The 17,625-nt window shown below is 38.2% G+C and overlaps 1 protein-coding gene across 1 annotated transcript in view; it reads right to left on the bottom strand.

The window, feature by feature from the left end:
- The window catches only part of PCLO (piccolo presynaptic cytomatrix protein), a 305,609-nt gene that overhangs the window by 75,177 nt on the left and 212,807 nt on the right, over nt 1-17,625 (bottom strand). The window contains exons 8-11 of the mRNA XM_075274050.1: nt 11,216-11,233; nt 6,527-6,660; nt 4,961-5,042; nt 733-858 (exon numbers count right to left, since the gene is read on the bottom strand). Coding sequence (XP_075130151.1) covers nt 733-858; nt 4,961-5,042; nt 6,527-6,660; nt 11,216-11,233 — 360 coding nt within the window. The remainder of the gene's footprint in view (nt 1-732; nt 859-4,960; nt 5,043-6,526; nt 6,661-11,215; nt 11,234-17,625) is intronic.

The following is a 17,625-nucleotide window of genomic DNA, read 5'->3' as shown; positions in this document are numbered from 1 at the left end:
CTTATGTTATTTTTTCCAGACTTACTTGTCAAGAAAGCATGGCATTGAAAAGTGAGTGTTCTAAATTGTGACTTTACATGCCAGAATTGCGCCAAAATTCAAGCAACAAATTTGTCAAGAACACAACTAATAAATTGTATAAACTTTAAGATTAAATATGTACAAGATGTATCATCAAGCATCATCCTCTGTGATATATCTGACACATTCTAAGTAAGACAGTCTAGTATAATCTAAATCCAAGACAAAATTAGTTAGTTTTAATGCAGTTTTATAAGTTTTGGTTAAAAAAAAAAAAAGCATTGCAAACTATATGTTTTTTTTTTTTCCCCCAAAAGAAAGCTGTGTGTAAAACTATACTTACACAAGCTAGGTTGTTTGTAAGAGATTTATTAGTATTGTGTTATTGGATATGGAATCTTACACTTTCGGACAGTATGATTGTATATTCTACACCACATATATTAAAGAAATAGTCTAGTAAAATAAAAATATAGTTAAATAAATCGGCAGAAAAAAGCAAGTCAATGGTGCACTGAATATTGGTACAATAGATTATGCAATGTGAAACTCAAACAAGGCTGAAGTCTTGCATCACAATTATTCTGATTAACAGAAATTATACAGTGTATATTCAACACATATAAAAAGTCATAGTAAAGATGTATTAATAGCATGGTGTACAATTCTACATATTTGGACAATTTACAACATATATTACTTATTTTGTACCTTCTGTGAGCCTGCCTGTCTGCTCAGCACTTCCACCAGGTAAAATCTTGGCAATGTAGGCTCCAATCTCTCCCTGACTTACAGGAATTTCTTTCCCTCCAACAATCCGTATTCCAAATCCATTTCCTAATAAGTAAACAAAAAAACAAGAAGTTGATGCATATTTCATGAAGGATGGCAAGTATATGTTCGAAATACATTTTTCCCACATTGACCTTACCTTCTAGTTTACAAGATTGTTCCTATATCTCTTCATGACTTTATTAGGAAGTGACTGTATGGCCATTTCTCTAACAGAAATCAAGTTTTTCTGATATAAAGAAGTTTATGAAAAGTAAAAAAAAGGTCTCCACTGGATCTGTGATCGAATCATCAGCAAGACACTGGGGGAGGGGGTCACCCAATTAACATATAAATCTCACAAAATCTAATCTCAAACTGAGCTGGTCATTACTTATATAAAAGATAAAACATTAGATCATAAACAAGTAAATACAATAAATTAAATGCTATATCTGCAAAAAACCAAACAAAAAACAAAACACTGTTCTGTTATAGTAAACAACTGGTAATGATGGTGGGGCCTCGACATAACACTGAATGTGAATATACCTCTAAAGAGTATATAAACCACGTAAAAGATCTCAAATAAACATAGAAAGCCACAGATAGATGTGTTCAATAAATAGAACGCTACAACTCTGTACCAAATGTAAGGCAGTTGTCTGTCCTAAATTCTATAACAGGGGATATTGATATACAGTCATATTAATAGATATCAAATACAATCACAACCATGTGCCCCAAACTCCAGCAGATACTGTAGTCAAGTATAGTGTCCAAACTGTATACTAGATATTAGGAAAGTGGAGATGCCAATGCATGATTGATGAGAAAAAAGAAGGAGGTTGATAAATCTAACAGTCTATAATAGATCCCACATGTTAGAACAAATCATCTCCAATTTGTGAATAGATTTATTGGTGGCAATAGATACATATATCAAATGCAAAAAAAATAGAAAAAAGTTTTTCAGCTCACCCTTGTATGCAGAGATATCGACTAGTAGTAATGAATTCGGGGTGCACGGCACGCTCTATTCCTTGAGCGTGGCAAGATCCAGTAGAAAAAGAGAAATTCGCCGGCAGCTCTCCGTGAATAAGATATAACTTTTATTATAAACACATCTTAAAATGACAAAAAATAGATGCAAGTCATAAATCAAAAAAAGAAAAAGAAGAAAAATTCCCCCTAAAAAAATGCAGACGCGTTTCGGAATGTCTGTTCCTTCCTCATATTTTAAGATGTGTTTATAATAAAAGTTATATCTTATTCACGGAGAGCTGCCGGCGAATTTCTCTTTTTCTACTACATATATCAAATAGTAAAAAAGTGGCCTGATAAATTTCTTTGGTAAACATATTTTGGTCCTACCGCAGGCTCCTTCCTCAGTGGCACACTCATACAATGGCTAGATGTGAAAAATGTCATATTTCTTTTTATATCTTGCCATTTGATGACTATATATGCCCCCGAAGAAGGAGCCTCAGCCTCCATAGCACCAAAATACATTTAGCAAAGAATTTTAGTCACTTCTTTACTCTTTGATTCTTTTCATCTATAGCCACAAATAAATCTACCCACAAATTGATTATTATGCGTTATAGCATGTGTTGATCTATTATGGACTGTTAGAATTATCTACATCTGCTGTGAATGTCTAATAATATCCCTAATCTTTTGAAGCTAAATGGCTATCCAGAACTGTGGAACTATTGCACACACTATGTGTGTGTTTCATCTACTGCACATGTGCTAAAGGGAACAACAGGTGACCGCTGGGGCCTTCCCTTCTCATTATGCCTGTACTGGTGTTTCCATTAACCCTTAAGTACTATCATGGTGTCTATCACAATGATATGTGTATTATAGACACCATGATAGTACTTAAGGGTTAAAATGGAGCCCCGGAAAGAACTTTTTAATGGAGAGGTAAGTGGCATGACTGGGCTAATATGTAATATACAGTTTAGACACCATATATGACCATCTGCTAAAGTTTTGGACACAAGGTTGCTATTATATTTTATTGCTATTCATATAACTGTTTGCCAATATTGCCCTTTATGGAAGGGAATTTTGAATAGACAACTGCCTTATAATTGGTACATTGAGTGGCGGCATTTTATTTATTGGACGCATCTATTTGTGGCTTTATATGTTTATTTGACACTTTTTATGCGACTAGTTTGCTATTTAAAGGTGTTACATTCACACTTAATGGTTTGGAAAGGGCTCTGACATAACTACCAGTTATTTAATATAAGGGAATAGAGTTTTATGGCAGATAACATATTTCATGCTATTATATTTAATAGTCTATGATCTAATAAATTATTAAATCTTTTACGTACCTAAACCTGGGGATATCAACCAAATACAAAGACAATTGTTAAATAACTATGCTTCAGAAAAGTAAAATAATTCTAAGAAATCTATATCTCTTTACCAACTGAAGAGATTTCTTTATGCCATCATATTAATAACACAGTATAGTGTATAATATCCCTTATTTATATTTCTCTGTACGGAAATGCATTGGACATCTTTTTTTTTGGCACCAGGTACACTTTTTAGTTATACCGTTTTTGGGAAATGTCTATTGAAAGTCAAACAGTCAGAAATGTAGTATTGTCATATACCGCAATTATCATATGGAATATACACAATATTTCTTTCTAGACTTGCGGCTATGATACTAATTGCAAAAAGTAATTATTAATGATGCTGACACACTGTAACAGGTGCTAAATATATTCACTATGGATTATACCAAGGTAGGGAACAGCATCAAAACATATTTTAAATATTCATATCCCACAATCACCAGGTGTTTCTTCCTATTTAGAATTGCTTGAAAATGTCAAAGTAGTAATTTGTACGTGTTCATTACTACCTTGTGTAAAGGTCAAAACTATATTGTTCATTTGCCTGCACAATATCTCATTAACTGCCGTAGGTAACCTGCATATAACAAAGCAGTACAAATGCAAACAACAAAATAGAGTCCACTACACATACTAAGAGCTTGCTGAACCATAAAATATAGGGAAATGAATACACAGTAAGAGTGGTTTCATACATAGAGTTTTTTGTAACAATGTCACTGCTGCCAACACCAGACATGTATCCATCAGGAAAGCAAAGTGTAAGTACTGCCATTATACATCCCAATTCTGTTGGATACACCTCTGGCTTTGGATAAAAAAACAGCATGAAAAATATATGCATAGTCACTTCTCTAAATCCGTAATATCTCGCCAGTCTTTATTTACCTAACCCATGCAAATAATTTGTCACCTTCAGCTTCAATTTGACATAAGGTTAAACTTAGTAATTTAGTGATATTATACACTAGATAATTAGTTATTTGTAATTTATTGACATGCTAGATACTTTCTCTAACACAACATCATGACTGGGATACATATAGACCTATATCATCTGTTTCTATTCTTCACCATTACTCTGCTTTCTGTCAGTGAAATGAATCATTCTTATTACATAATATGTTTATATTATATGTGATATGTAATATAATATGTATTAATTCTGTAAACAATGTACACTAATTTAATCTATTGATAGTACGGTACAGTCAGTGGTACCTTGGAGCCCACACGTGGAACTCATTCTTGGGGCCCACATTACAGTTACATTCAAATATTACCTGCCTCCCATTTATTTTCAGTATTGGCTTACTACCTAGCCTTTGTCTTAAATTAGGGCCCCCTTAACTCTTGTGATGGTGACTATGAATATGGAGTCCAGGGGGGAGGATAGTGGTCAATTTGTTTTGTGCCTATTAATTATCTCAGACACCCAATGCATCTAGATATAATAAATTGGTTAATTTGTTAAATTTTCTAGTCAGTTTATTATATGGGTGCATAGGCTGTGTGTGATCCTATAGAGCAGTGTGTATACTGTACCATGCTCCACTGATGCAGGGGTTAGGTGCTAGAAGCCCACTGTGGGCCAGTCCAAATTTGAGTACCATACAGGGAGGTAAATAATTGTTTGATTTTATGTTTTAGCTATTTAACTATTAAATAAAGGAAAAAAAAACATAATTGATAAAATCATAAGATGTCACATCTACTGTCAATTAACTACAAGTTGATTACAGTTTTAATAAAAAAAAAAATTTTCATGAAAAAAAAGTTACCTGATACTGTATGGTCCTTTGGATCTCTTTGCAGTTTAATTCTTGTATGAGGAAATGGGTAGTGAATAGGCTTTCCATTCATCTGGTGGGTAAGAAGCAAACATAATAAATAGTGTATTGGCGTACAGAAGACTACTGAAAAGACTTACAATAACTGATTCATGTTCAGGATCTATCTAGTCTGTATAATCATTTTTAAAATACATATATTCACTAAAAAACTTGACTTATAATATAAAATAATATATAAACTAGTGGGCAAAGTTGCTGAAAGATGAGATTTATCCTTTATATAATTAGACATCAGTCAATCTGATATGAGCTTAAAAGGACTACCCCACAATATACATGTGTCTCCTATCCAAAATATATGAGATAACTGTCCTATTGCGGGGGTTTGACTGCTGGGACCTCCAGAGTTCAGGAAAAAGCAAGTTTGCTACTTTCCTTATTGCTCCACGTGAATTGAGGTGATGCAACTACATCTCCATCCCAACAGTCCCTTACAAATGAATGAATTGGTGGCCACACCTGAGCATCACTGTTCCATTCACATGGAACATTCAGGAGATCTTGCAGAACCTTATAATTCTGATCTCCACTGGCATTCATTACATGAATATGTAGATCAGTTTGTCCATCAAGCTATTCTTCCTATAATATACTCAATTTCACTGACACCATTCTGTCTTATATTGAAAACAGAACTGTAACAAACGTATAAAGATTGTTTCTATAAGTGTCCAGGAGTTCAGTTATTCACACCTCCTCCCTTCACGGTCCAGACTGTAAGCTACAGAAGGAAACTACTTCTGTTATTCTGATCTGTTAGCTAAGCTCCAATTCCTAACAAAATAGAGATCAGCAGGAAATTAACCCCTGTTCTCTTAAGAATGTTTACAAAACTGTTTCAAGAATATGCAGATAGTTATGAAGACTGGCAAAGAAAGTGGACAAGTTCTGCTTTTGGTTATTTTTCTTTATCTTTGGTGCCACTTACTTTGCTATGTACTTTGTATAAGAGTATAGGGTGCTGTGTTATGCATACAAAAATATTTGGGACATGGAAAAAACATTAAAACATTTTTATATGGCTTCTTTTATTTCGGTATCTAAATGTGGGGTTAGTAAATATGTTACTGGGTTGCGGCTGTTCATTAGCATCTTTCTCTGAAGACAGTTATGAAGTATATGAGTAAGAGGGACAGGCAATTTAATGCATTTCCAGTCAACAGTTTAGGAGGGGATAAGTGGGTTTTATATTTAGCTCCTTATGTTTTCTAATGACACATATTTAAATATGTTGGCCTTATTTCTAGATAGCTATCAAATTACATAAGATCTGGTTCCTTAGTAAAGGGGTGTAAAGATTGAGAGTCCTCAGTAGTTGATACCTTTTTTAATGGCTAACAAAAAATGATAGATTGCAAGCTTTCGGCTTTCCTGGTACTAAAAGGAAATTTCAAAAGCCAAAAGGTAGAAGGTTTTTTTCTTATAGTAAAGGGGTGTCGTATATTTAGTATGAAGAGTGTAAACCAGCACGTGTCAGATTTTCCAGCATCTTACTTGTTCTTGTGCATGAGTCGGTCTAGAGTGAGATAATTTGTCAGGTAGTTTTCTCTCAATTCCATGCCCATTTTCCAGTCGGGATTCTCTAGGCTTGTCAAACCAATCTGTTTCTTCACGACGAAGATGATAGGCTTTGGAAATCAATGTAACATTAATATTTCTATTTCAAGTATTATAGAGGGAAGGAAGAAGAAGAAGACTTCTATGAGGCAGTCATGCAAAAGACCAACCATGCAGCTTAGGTCGTGATTAGAAGTACACATACAGGCAAGCAGATCTGCGGTCTACTGTACAGTCGCAAAGCAAAAATAAGTTAGTTTACTGCATTTTTACAAAAAAATTGCCATGCCATTAGTGTAATGGAACTGAACATTTCATAATCATTTTTATTGGGTGCAGTGAGAGGTGACCTCATGTATACAGTAATTTGTGAAGACTGAAATGAGCTAAACATGAAAAAGGTGAGATTTTTCCAAAAATATTATAATTGACACATAACATCAATAGCAAAAACAATATACCAGTTATTTATATCCCCAGCAAAAAGTGTATAGCATATGTTTTATAAATATTGTTATGTTATATTAATCCATTGTAAGCCATCGAGTTTTTATATTTGATTACATGTTCATATTCTACTTAGTACATAGAATATGCATTTTGCATGTAAAAATATACAGATATAATTAGTAGTAATTAGTGAAAATTAGTGGAATGGCCATTGATTACGCAAAGACATTACCTGAATGTATAAAACATCCAAAGCTTTGGTACTTATTTTATTTTTATGCATGAAGCATTTTATACAAGAAAGCCTACAGTTCTGACTAATACTAACTACTAACAGTAATTTAACAGTAACCACTGTAAGAGGCAGCTATCTTAAAGGTAGTCCACCTAAGTATATAATTAAGGCTTCCATATTTGTTTTTTCTTTATATATGTACCTATTGAGCCATCGTTGAAAGCCCATAGCGTATAGGAAATCATTAAAAACAAACAAATAAGGGCATTTCCACATTAAGGAGACCTGAGAGGGCTTAAATGGAATTTATCATCTATATTATTATTTTTTATTAATTGAGAGATATTACGCTGTCTAATTTGGTTTTAATTATCCATTATAGATTTTGTTATTCAATTTTTATACATGTACATGAGGGCTGTTATCTTGCCTTAGCTACTGTTAACAGTATTTAGACATATGCTTTTTCAGAAACCGCATGGCTCATAGACACAGTAGTCTGGAGATTCATTAAGGTCTACTAAAGCGTTTTCTAGACTTGTTGTGACCAGTGCAGGTAAAGCGAAACAGAAAAACTGTGCACTTCCGCTACTGTGAGTGGTGATTATTTTATTATCTGTATATGTGTTTTCCTTTGTAATCCTGCTTATACTAATAATAAGATGACATCTGTATAGGACTCTACAGAGCAGGAAGTATTAGTCTATTATTAAACATAGTAGCCAGAGTGAAAACTGCAGGATTTTGGTTTTATTTTTTTAATACAGAAATTGACATGGGAAATTTAAGAGAATCACCAAAAATTTAGTAAAAAAAGTAGTTGAGGTTAGAAACAAACTTTCAGTAGATGAAAAACAATGTGGACTAAATGGTTTGTGTGGTCTTTTTTTTTTTTTTTTTGCTACCAATTGTCTATGTTTATGTGTTTTTAAGTTCTTAAGAAATATAAGTTTAATATAAAGGATGGTTTTAAAAAAATAGGTATTTGTCTGATGTATGAACCAGCAATATCAAGAATCTCACTAGAAAGAAAATTACATGTATCAAATATTTGATTGAAGGAGGCTCAACTCCCAGCACCCCCTACCATCCCACTGAAGGAGCTGCAGACAAGCCATACATTTTATTTGGCTGGAAAAACTACTTAAGGCTAACGCCCCATATTGCAGAAAAGCTGCTCATCTTGCTGCATTTTTATGAGTCAAAGTAAGGAGTGAATTTAGAAGAAGTTAGAAGTATAAAAAGCTTCCTATATAGTTCATATTCCTGTTGAAGCCAATCTTAGCTACAGCTTAAAAAAATTAAGCAAAGTCTGCAACAAAAAAGATCTTTAGATCTTTAAACATTCCATTGTCATTATTCCATATTGTGTATTTTTATAATCCTGTTTACATTTTTCTAAAGTCTTTATTCCTTCATTTACATCCCTCTTCACTAACAACTCTTTTCAACGTAAAATGAATTCACTTTGTTACATATGGGAAGAAATAAATTAAAATATATTTTATCAACTATCTTGTTTTTCTTCTTTAACTACACTGATCTCTCTGATAGGACTTGGTGCAGTGGTGTAGTACTGAATGGTGCATACTGTAGCTTGTGTCCTCGATTATGTCACATTTTATGAAAAAAAAATAAATTACTTTATATTGACCAAGAGTTCTAGATAGCAACTTCCTTTTGCTATATTTGTTGTTATTACAAGGAAAAAGTTAATAGGAAACCTCTTAACCTGTAAAGTGGCACTTTCAGTATGCATATTGAATGTACTGTAACTATTACACAATAGGATATCATTTTAATATGACCATGATAAGTTATCGAATTGAGAATTACTCTTTGTAGCAGAATTTCTCTTTTTGTCATGCTAACCTGAAGGGTCCTTAATGAGGGATACCCCATGATACTCATAGTCAAGTTTTATTTATTGTTGTATAAAACAGACAGAATAACTGTCGAAATTCTAATACAATGCATTTTGCATTTTTACTTTTAACTGTAAACAACTAAAAAGTTTCTACTAAGGGTGGGTTCACATCTATGCCCAGTCTCTGCTTTAGCCAATCTAGCAGATTCCCGTCTTCTGCCCTGAGAAACTGGACAGGGGACAGAAACCCGGCGGTCAGTTGTCAAACCCATTCACTTGCAAAGTGACCACCCGTGAGTGTCTTCTGCCTCTCCGCAGTGAAACCATTTTTTTTTTTTAACTGCACTAAAAGTCCTGCATGTCCGACTTTGTGTCTGGCTTAAAAAAAATACTGTTTCACCATGGAGAGGCTGAAGATGCACATGGGCGGTCACTTTGCAAACCCATTCAAGTGAAGGGGTATGAAAACTGACCGCCGGGTTTCCGTCCCCTGTCCAGTTTCTCAGGGCAGAGGATGGAAACCGCCAGATTGGCTAAATTGGAGACCGCGGACAGGTGTGAGCCCGCCCTAACGAAAAAGTATATTATCAATATTATAAATTGGATTTAGCATTCAAGAATTCTCCAGTACCATGTTCACTATGTTCACATTATGTTTGTGATGTTCATGTTAACATGCTAAATTCATCCACAACATTCATTTCATTAGTCATTGGATGACAAAAGAGTGCCAGGATGGTATACTACATAAAGAAAAGTATGGAACAGCATAGAAGACTATACTATTCCATTGAATGGTATCCATTAATAAATAAAAAATATTCCTTACGCAGGCTTCAAATGGAAGCCATAAACAAGATGTGAACAAAGTTTACAATGCAGAATTGAAGCACGAGCATTGAGTGTGGTTTTAACTCAGCTCACAGTTGTAACAGAACCAGTAACTTTAAGGCAAAAAGCAATAGCTGTGTTTGTACTGTAATTGTGATATTACATATAAAAATCTAAAACCTGTTGGATATTTATTATATTTCATATGGTTAAAAATCTCTTTAAAAAAAAGGTCTGTTTAAATATATTATCCTGTATTCAAAAAGGATGGATGTGTGCTAAATATTATATATTGTACCGTAACACTAAGAAGCACCCTTTAAAAAATGATATTTTGTAAATTTGCCATGCAGTAAAATAAAATATGCTCAATATTATGGTTTATGCTTTTTATATAATTTTAAGAACTTCTAAAAGTCACATTTGATTTTGTGTTTCAAAGCATACGAAAAGTGCTGGTAAAAATATTATCCCCCAACTCTACCAATGTAATCTCAATAAGTACTTTAGGAATTTGAATTTCAAAGACCATCTCTAAAATTGAAATGTAAGTACCATACAGTAAATCAGAACATCTTTGTTAAGAGTTTCTTAATGAATAAAATGCCTTACCACAAATGGACCAGTATTGCATGTTTTCCACACACCTAAATATACATAGAGAGTTCAAACCCTTTGGTGGATATCACTTGGAGGTGCAAACCACTATGAACAAATGAGGTGAAAGACAATCTAATGATGTACATTATGGGACTTTTGTTGCATCATTCATTTCATTTGCATTGTCATACAATTTAGTTTTGTCCTCTATAAGATATGGAATTTTAAGCTGCTTCAGCAAATGTAAATTCTGTAATATGTAATAAGGATAGTCAAGTAGGTACTTTAATATATTCACATCTTCTTTTATGAACAAGTATAGTATTTTTAGGGACAATTAATAAAAAGGTTTTATGCATAATATATATATATTTTTTACAATATAGTTATTTAAATACATTCGTAACATTTGTTACCTCATTATGTTAAACCATACAGTTTAATAGTGTTTGAAGACTTCTTTGTAATTGTAGCTTAATTTGTTATCTCACTGCTATTATTAGAAGTACCTGCCTTCATTTATACATAAATTTTCTATAAATCAATACATTCCAGTAAGTTCTTATTAAAGAACAAAACCAACATGCAATACAAAGACATACAGTACACAGACTCTACGAGACTGGCAACAGAAGACTCCTACCATCATTAAAGGAATTGTCTGGAGGTTACCCAAAACAAACAGAGAAAACATTCATTTACCAACAGACACATTGCTCACATCACATTTTTAGCCACATTGTCAGAACAGTTAATGGCAAGAATTCAGAGATTTTGCGATAGGTTCCATAATGTAGACCTCTGAATCATATAAGAGCAGTATGAGGGAAATACACAGAAATACTGAAAATAAATTCTTATAGGGGTTCATTTTAATAAAATATTGCATAGAAGTCTATCGTGCCAATAAACCTGCTAGTGTGGCAGTAGATGATAGCATTTGTACACACAGTCAAGTCTAGTACTTATTGCATTGGATTCAATAAAAGGTTGTCTCTCTGTGGTTAGAAGCGAGTATAAGGTACCATTCGGATAGAACTATTGGATCCATGGTATGTACCGTATTTTTCGGACTATAAGACGCACCGGACCATAAGATGCACCAAGGTTTTAGAGGAGGAAAATAGGGGAAAAGAAAATTTGGAGCAAAAACATAATAATATAATATTTAACCAATGTAAATAGAACCGGGGGTTTTCGGACACAGGGATACCAAATGTGTATGTGTTTCAACAGTAATGTTTTTGTTTTATATGTATTCTAGGGATACAGGGGTGATTTGAACAACATATATATATATATATATATGTATATATATATATATATATATATATATATTAGAGATGAGCGAACAGTGTTCTATCGAACACATGTTCGATCGGATATCAGGGTGTTCGCCATGTTCGAATCGAATCGAACACCACGTGGTAAAGTGCGCCAAAATTCGATTCCCCTCCCACCTTCCCTGGCGCCTTTTTTGCACCAATAACAGCGCAGGGGAGGTGGGACAGGAACTACGACACTGGGGGCATTGAAAAAAATTGGAAAAAGTCATTGGCTGCCGAAATCAGGTGACCTCCATTTTAGACGAATAGTGGATTTCAAATCCGGGTCATATGAGAATGTGAACTTTGTGACTATGAGACAGGGATAGCTGTACAGGCAGGGATAGCTAGGGATAACCTTTATTTAGGGGGGAATGTAATTAAAAATAACTTTTTGGGGCTCTATCGGGTGTGTAATTGTGATTTTTGTGAGATAAACTTTTTCCCATAGGGATGCATTGGCCAGCGCTGATTGGCCGAATTCCGTACTCTGGCCAATCAGTGCTGGCCAATGCATTCTATTAGCTTGATGAAGCAGAGTGTGCACAAGGGTTCAAGCGCACCCTCGGCTCTGATGTAGCAGAGCCGAGGCTGCACAAGGGTTCAAGCGCACCCTCGGCTCTGATGTAGGAGAGCCGAGGGTGCACTTGAACCCTTGTGCACCCTCAGCTCTGCTACATCAGAGCCGAGGGTGCGCTTGAACCCTTGTGCACACTCTGCTTCATCAAGCTAATAGAATGCATTGGCCAGCGCTGATTGGCCAATGTATTCTATTAGCCTGATGAAGTAGAGCTGAATGTGTGTGCTAAGCACACACATTCAGCTCTACTTCATCGGGCTAATAGAATGCATTGGCCAGCGCTGATTGGCCAGAGTACGGAACTCGACCAATCAGCGCTGGCTCTGCTGGAGGAGGCGGAGTCTAAGATCGCTCCACACCAGTCTCCATTCAGGTCCGACCTTAGACTCCGCCTCCTCCGGCAGAGCCAGCGCTGATTGGCCGAAGGCTGGCCAATGCATTCCTATGCGAATGCAGAGACTTAGCAGTGCTGAGTCAGTTTTGCTCAACTACACATCTGATGCACACTCGGCACTGCTACATCAGATGTAGCAATCTGATGTAGCAGAGCCGAGGGTGCACTAGAACCCCTGTGCAAACTCAGTTCACGCTAATAGAATGCATTGGCCAGCGCTGATTGGCCAATGCATTCTATTAGCCCGATGAAGTAGAGCTGAATGTGTGTGCTAAGCACACACATTCAGCACTGCTTCATCACGCCAATACAATGCATTAGCCAGTGCTGATTGGCCAGAGTACGGAATTCGGCCAATCAGCGCTGGCTCTGCTGGAGGAGGCGGAGTCTAAGGTCGGACCTGAATGGAGACTGGTGTGGAGCGATCTTAGACTCCGCCTCCTCCAGCAGAGCCAGCGCTGATTGGTCGAGTTCCGTACTCTGGCCAATCAGCGCTGGCCAATGCATTCTATTAGCCCGATGAAGTAGAGCTGAATGTGTGTGCTTAGCACACACATTCAGCTCTACTTCATCAGGCTAATAGAATACATTGGCCAATCAGCGCTGGCCAATGCATTCTATTAGCTTGATGAAGCAGAGTGTGCACAAGGGTTCAAGCGCACCCTCGGCTCTGATGTAGCAGAGCCGAGGCTGCACAAGGGTTCAAGTGCACCCTCGGCTCTCCTACATCAGAGCCGAGGGTGCGCTTGAACCCTTGTGCAGCCTCGGCTCTGCTACATCAGAGCCGAGGGTGCGCTTGAACCCTTGTGCACACTCTGCTTCATCAAGCTAATAGAATGCATTGGCCAGCACTGATTGGCCAGAGTACGGAATTCGGCCAATCAGCGCTGGCCAATGCATTCTATTAGCCCGATGAAGTAGAGCTGAATGTGTGTGCTAAGCACACACATTCAGCACTGCTTCATCACGCCAATACAATGCATTAGCCAGTGCTGATTGGCCAGAGTACGGAATTCGGCCAATCAGCGCTGGCTCTGCTGGAGGAGGCGGAGTCTAAGATCGCTCCACACCAGTCTCCATTCAGGTCCGACCTTAGACTCCGCCTCCTCCAGCAGAGCCAGCGCTGATTGGCCGAATTCCGTACTCTGGCCAATCAGCACTGGCTAATGCATTGTATTGGCTTGATGAAGCAGTGCTGAATGTGTGTGCTTAGCACACACATTCAGCTCTACTTCATCGGGCTAATAGAATGCATTGGCCAGCGCTGATTGGCCGAATTCCGTACTCTGGCCAATCAGCACTGGCTAATGCATTGTATTGGCTTGATGAAGCAGTGCTGAATGTGTGTGCTTAGCACACACATTCAGCTCTACTTCATCGGGCTAATAGAATGCATTGGCCAATCAGCGCTGGCCAATGCATTCTATTAGCGTGAACTGAGTTTGCACAGGGGTTCTAGTGCACCCTCGGCTCTGCTACATCAGATTGCTACATCTGATGTAGCAGTGCCGAGTGTGCATCAGATGTGTAGTTGAGCAAAACTGACTCAGCACTGCTAAGTCTGCATTCGCATAGGAATGCATTGGCCAGCCTTCGGCCAATCAGCGCTGGCTCTGCCGGAGGAGGCGGAGTCTAAGGTCGGACCTGAATGGAGACTGGTGTGGAGCGATCTTAGACTCCGCCTCCTCCAGCAGAGCCAGCGCTGATTGGCCGAATTCCGTACTCTGGCCAATCAGCACTGGCTAATGCATTGTATTGGCTTGATGAAGCAGTGCTGAATGTGTGTGCTTAGCACACACATTCAGCTCTACTTCATCGGGCTAATAGAATGCATTGGCCAGCGCTGATTGGCCGAATTCCGTACTCTGGCCAATCAGCACTGGCTAATGCATTGTATTGGCTTGATGAAGCAGTGCTGAATGTGTGTGCTTAGCACACACATTCAGCTCTACTTCATCGGGCTAATAGAATGCATTGGCCAATCAGCGCTGGCCAATGCATTCTATTAGCGTGAACTGAGTTTGCACAGGGGTTCTAGTGCACCCTCGGCTCTGCTACATCAGATTGCTACATCTGATGTAGCAGTGCCGAGTGTGCATCAGATGTGTAGTTGAGCAAAACTGACTCAGCACTGCTAAGTCTGCATTCGCATAGGAATGCATTGGCCAGCCTTCGGCCAATCAGCGCTGGCTCTGCCGGAGGAGGCGGAGTCTAAGGTCGGACCTGAATGGAGACTGGTGTGGAGCGATCTTAGACTCCGCCTCCTCCAGCAGAGCCAGCGCTGATTGGCCGAATTCCGTACTCTGGCCAATCAGCACTGGCTAATGCATTGTATTGGCTTGATGAAGCAGTGCTGAATGTGTGTGCTTAGCACACACATTCAGCTCTACTTCATCGGGGTAATAGAATGCATTGGCCAGCGCTGATTGGCCGAATTCCGTACTCTGGCCAATCAGCACTGGCTAATGCATTGTATTGGCTTGATGAAGCAGTGCTGAATGTGTGTGCTTAGCACACACATTCAGCTCTACTTCATCGGGCTAATAGAATGCATTGGCCAATCAGCGCTGGCCAATGCATTCTATTAGCGTGAACTGAGTTTGCACAGGGGTTCTAGTGCACCCTCGGCTCTGCTACATCAGATTGCTACATCTGATGTAGCAGTGCCGAGTGTGCATCAGATGTGTAGTTGAGCAAAACTGACTCAGCACTGCTAAGTCTGCATTCGCATAGGAATGCATTGGCCAGCCTTCGGCCAATCAGCGCTGGCTCTGCCGGAGGAGGCGGAGTCTAAGGTCGGACCTGAATGGAGACTGGTGTGGAGCTATCTTAGACTCCGCCTCCTCCAGCAGAGCCAGCGCTGATTGGTCGAGTTCCGTACTCTGGCCAATCAGCACTGGCCAATGCATTTCTATGGGGAAAAGTTAGCTTGCGAAAATCGCAAACTGACAGGGATTTCCATGAAATAAAGTGACTTTTATGCCCCCAGACATGCTTCCCCTGCTGTCCCAGTGTCATTCCAGGGTGTTGGTATCATTTCCTGGGGTGTCATAGTGGACTTGGTGACCCTCCAGACACGAATTTGGGTTTCCCCCTTAACGAGTTTATGTTCCCCATAGACTATAATGGGGTTCGAAACCCATTCGAACACTCGAACAGTGAGCGGCTGTTCGAATCGAATTTCGAACCTCGAACATTTTAGTGTTCGCTCATCTCTAATATATATATATATATAAATTTTGAACTCGCAATCATTTGATTGCAAGTCCCATAGACTTACTATTGAGGCTGGTCAGGGGAGGCTCCCGCGTGGCACAGTAACAGGTCGACTAGTAGTAACACCAGTAGTAGTAATGCCTGATCACGGGCATTAGCTCTTAAGACTTGTGGCCACCATAGCTATTGGGTCTCCTGTACAGCAGAGACTTGGTAGCTATGGCAACCACTCTGCAGGAGCGGCCACCATCTTTAAGACCCCCCCAGTCCAGTACTTCACATGTCTTCAGAGCGCCCTGTGCCCCCCTGCACTCTCCGGTTCCCTAGACTAGTATTGTAGAGATGCAGGGAGTAGGCGAGGCTTGGTGCAGCTGGAGAGTGTGGGCAGGCAGACGTGAGTGCATCACTCACGTCTCCCCTCCCAGTACCCGCCCCAACTCTCCTAACTCTATAATACTAGTCTAGGGAGGCGGGGCGCAGGGCGCTCTGAAGCCACATAAAGGACAGAGGACCGGACCAGCAGTGGGCAGCGGCAGCAGATAAGTTGAGCGATGTTCACCAGTAGATAGATATTATTGTACATAGACAAGTCAATGTACAGTAGTATCTATCTACTTGTGAACTTGCCTTGCCATCCTCACAGCAGCGCAGCACACAGTGATTTACCTGCTGCATTCGGACTATAAGATGCACCCCCATTTTCCTCCCATATTTGGAGGAAAAGAGGCGCGTCTTATAGTCCGAAAAATACGGTAACTGTCTGTTTTTCAGAAAATAACATTTAGACCCCCATGGATCTATTGAACAAATCCTATATAGCTGTACTGTATATAGCTATAGGGCTAAAGGTTTGATTTAAAATAAATATGGAGATCTATAGGTCACAGCTGTAATGCAGTCATTTTTAATGTGGGTACAAAATTTCCTTCTGAGTGTGGCTCAACCCTGTTTCTACATACATTGGGGCAGATTTACTTATACACATTCAATAAGAGACTATGGCTTATACAACAAGGGGGTGGTTGTACAAGTTTCTATAACAAAGTATGCTAGCTAATAGGTGGTATAAAGTCGGCTAGGCAGTCTAAAGATGCCCCATAATTTAATATCCAGCATTGTGATAAATCAAACATATTTTAAGATTGTCTGGTCTAAACATGTCTAAATTAGACAGGGTTAGTAAATTTGCCCTTTTCTAGAATTTTGCTTTAAAAAAAAAAAAAAATAAACCCAAAAAGTCTATTTTGAAAAAGTCCTTGTTCTTTATCAAATACATTTTCTCCTGGAAATACCATGAAAGTAGTCTATCCCTTGTCAGAAAAATTAGTTTTTTTGTTTATTTTTTTTTTAGAAATATAGTCAATTATTTAGCAATATATGTGAAAAGACTGTTTACAGTGAATTTATCAGCAGTTTTGGTGTTTAAAGCAATTGAAGGGAATCTTGTAAGGATGCTTCTACACGTTCCAAAGACTTCTTTCTTACTTTGCACTACAACTCTATTTTCATGAAAATTAGTGTTTTACTCTTAAGCAATT

This window comes from Leptodactylus fuscus, chromosome 5, assembly GCF_031893055.1.
Source record: "Leptodactylus fuscus isolate aLepFus1 chromosome 5, aLepFus1.hap2, whole genome shotgun sequence".
In the NCBI taxonomy this organism is placed as follows: domain Eukaryota; kingdom Metazoa; phylum Chordata; class Amphibia; order Anura; family Leptodactylidae; genus Leptodactylus; species Leptodactylus fuscus.
Note: the sequence above shows the minus strand (reverse complement) of the source record. Positions and strands in the feature narration are given on the sequence as shown.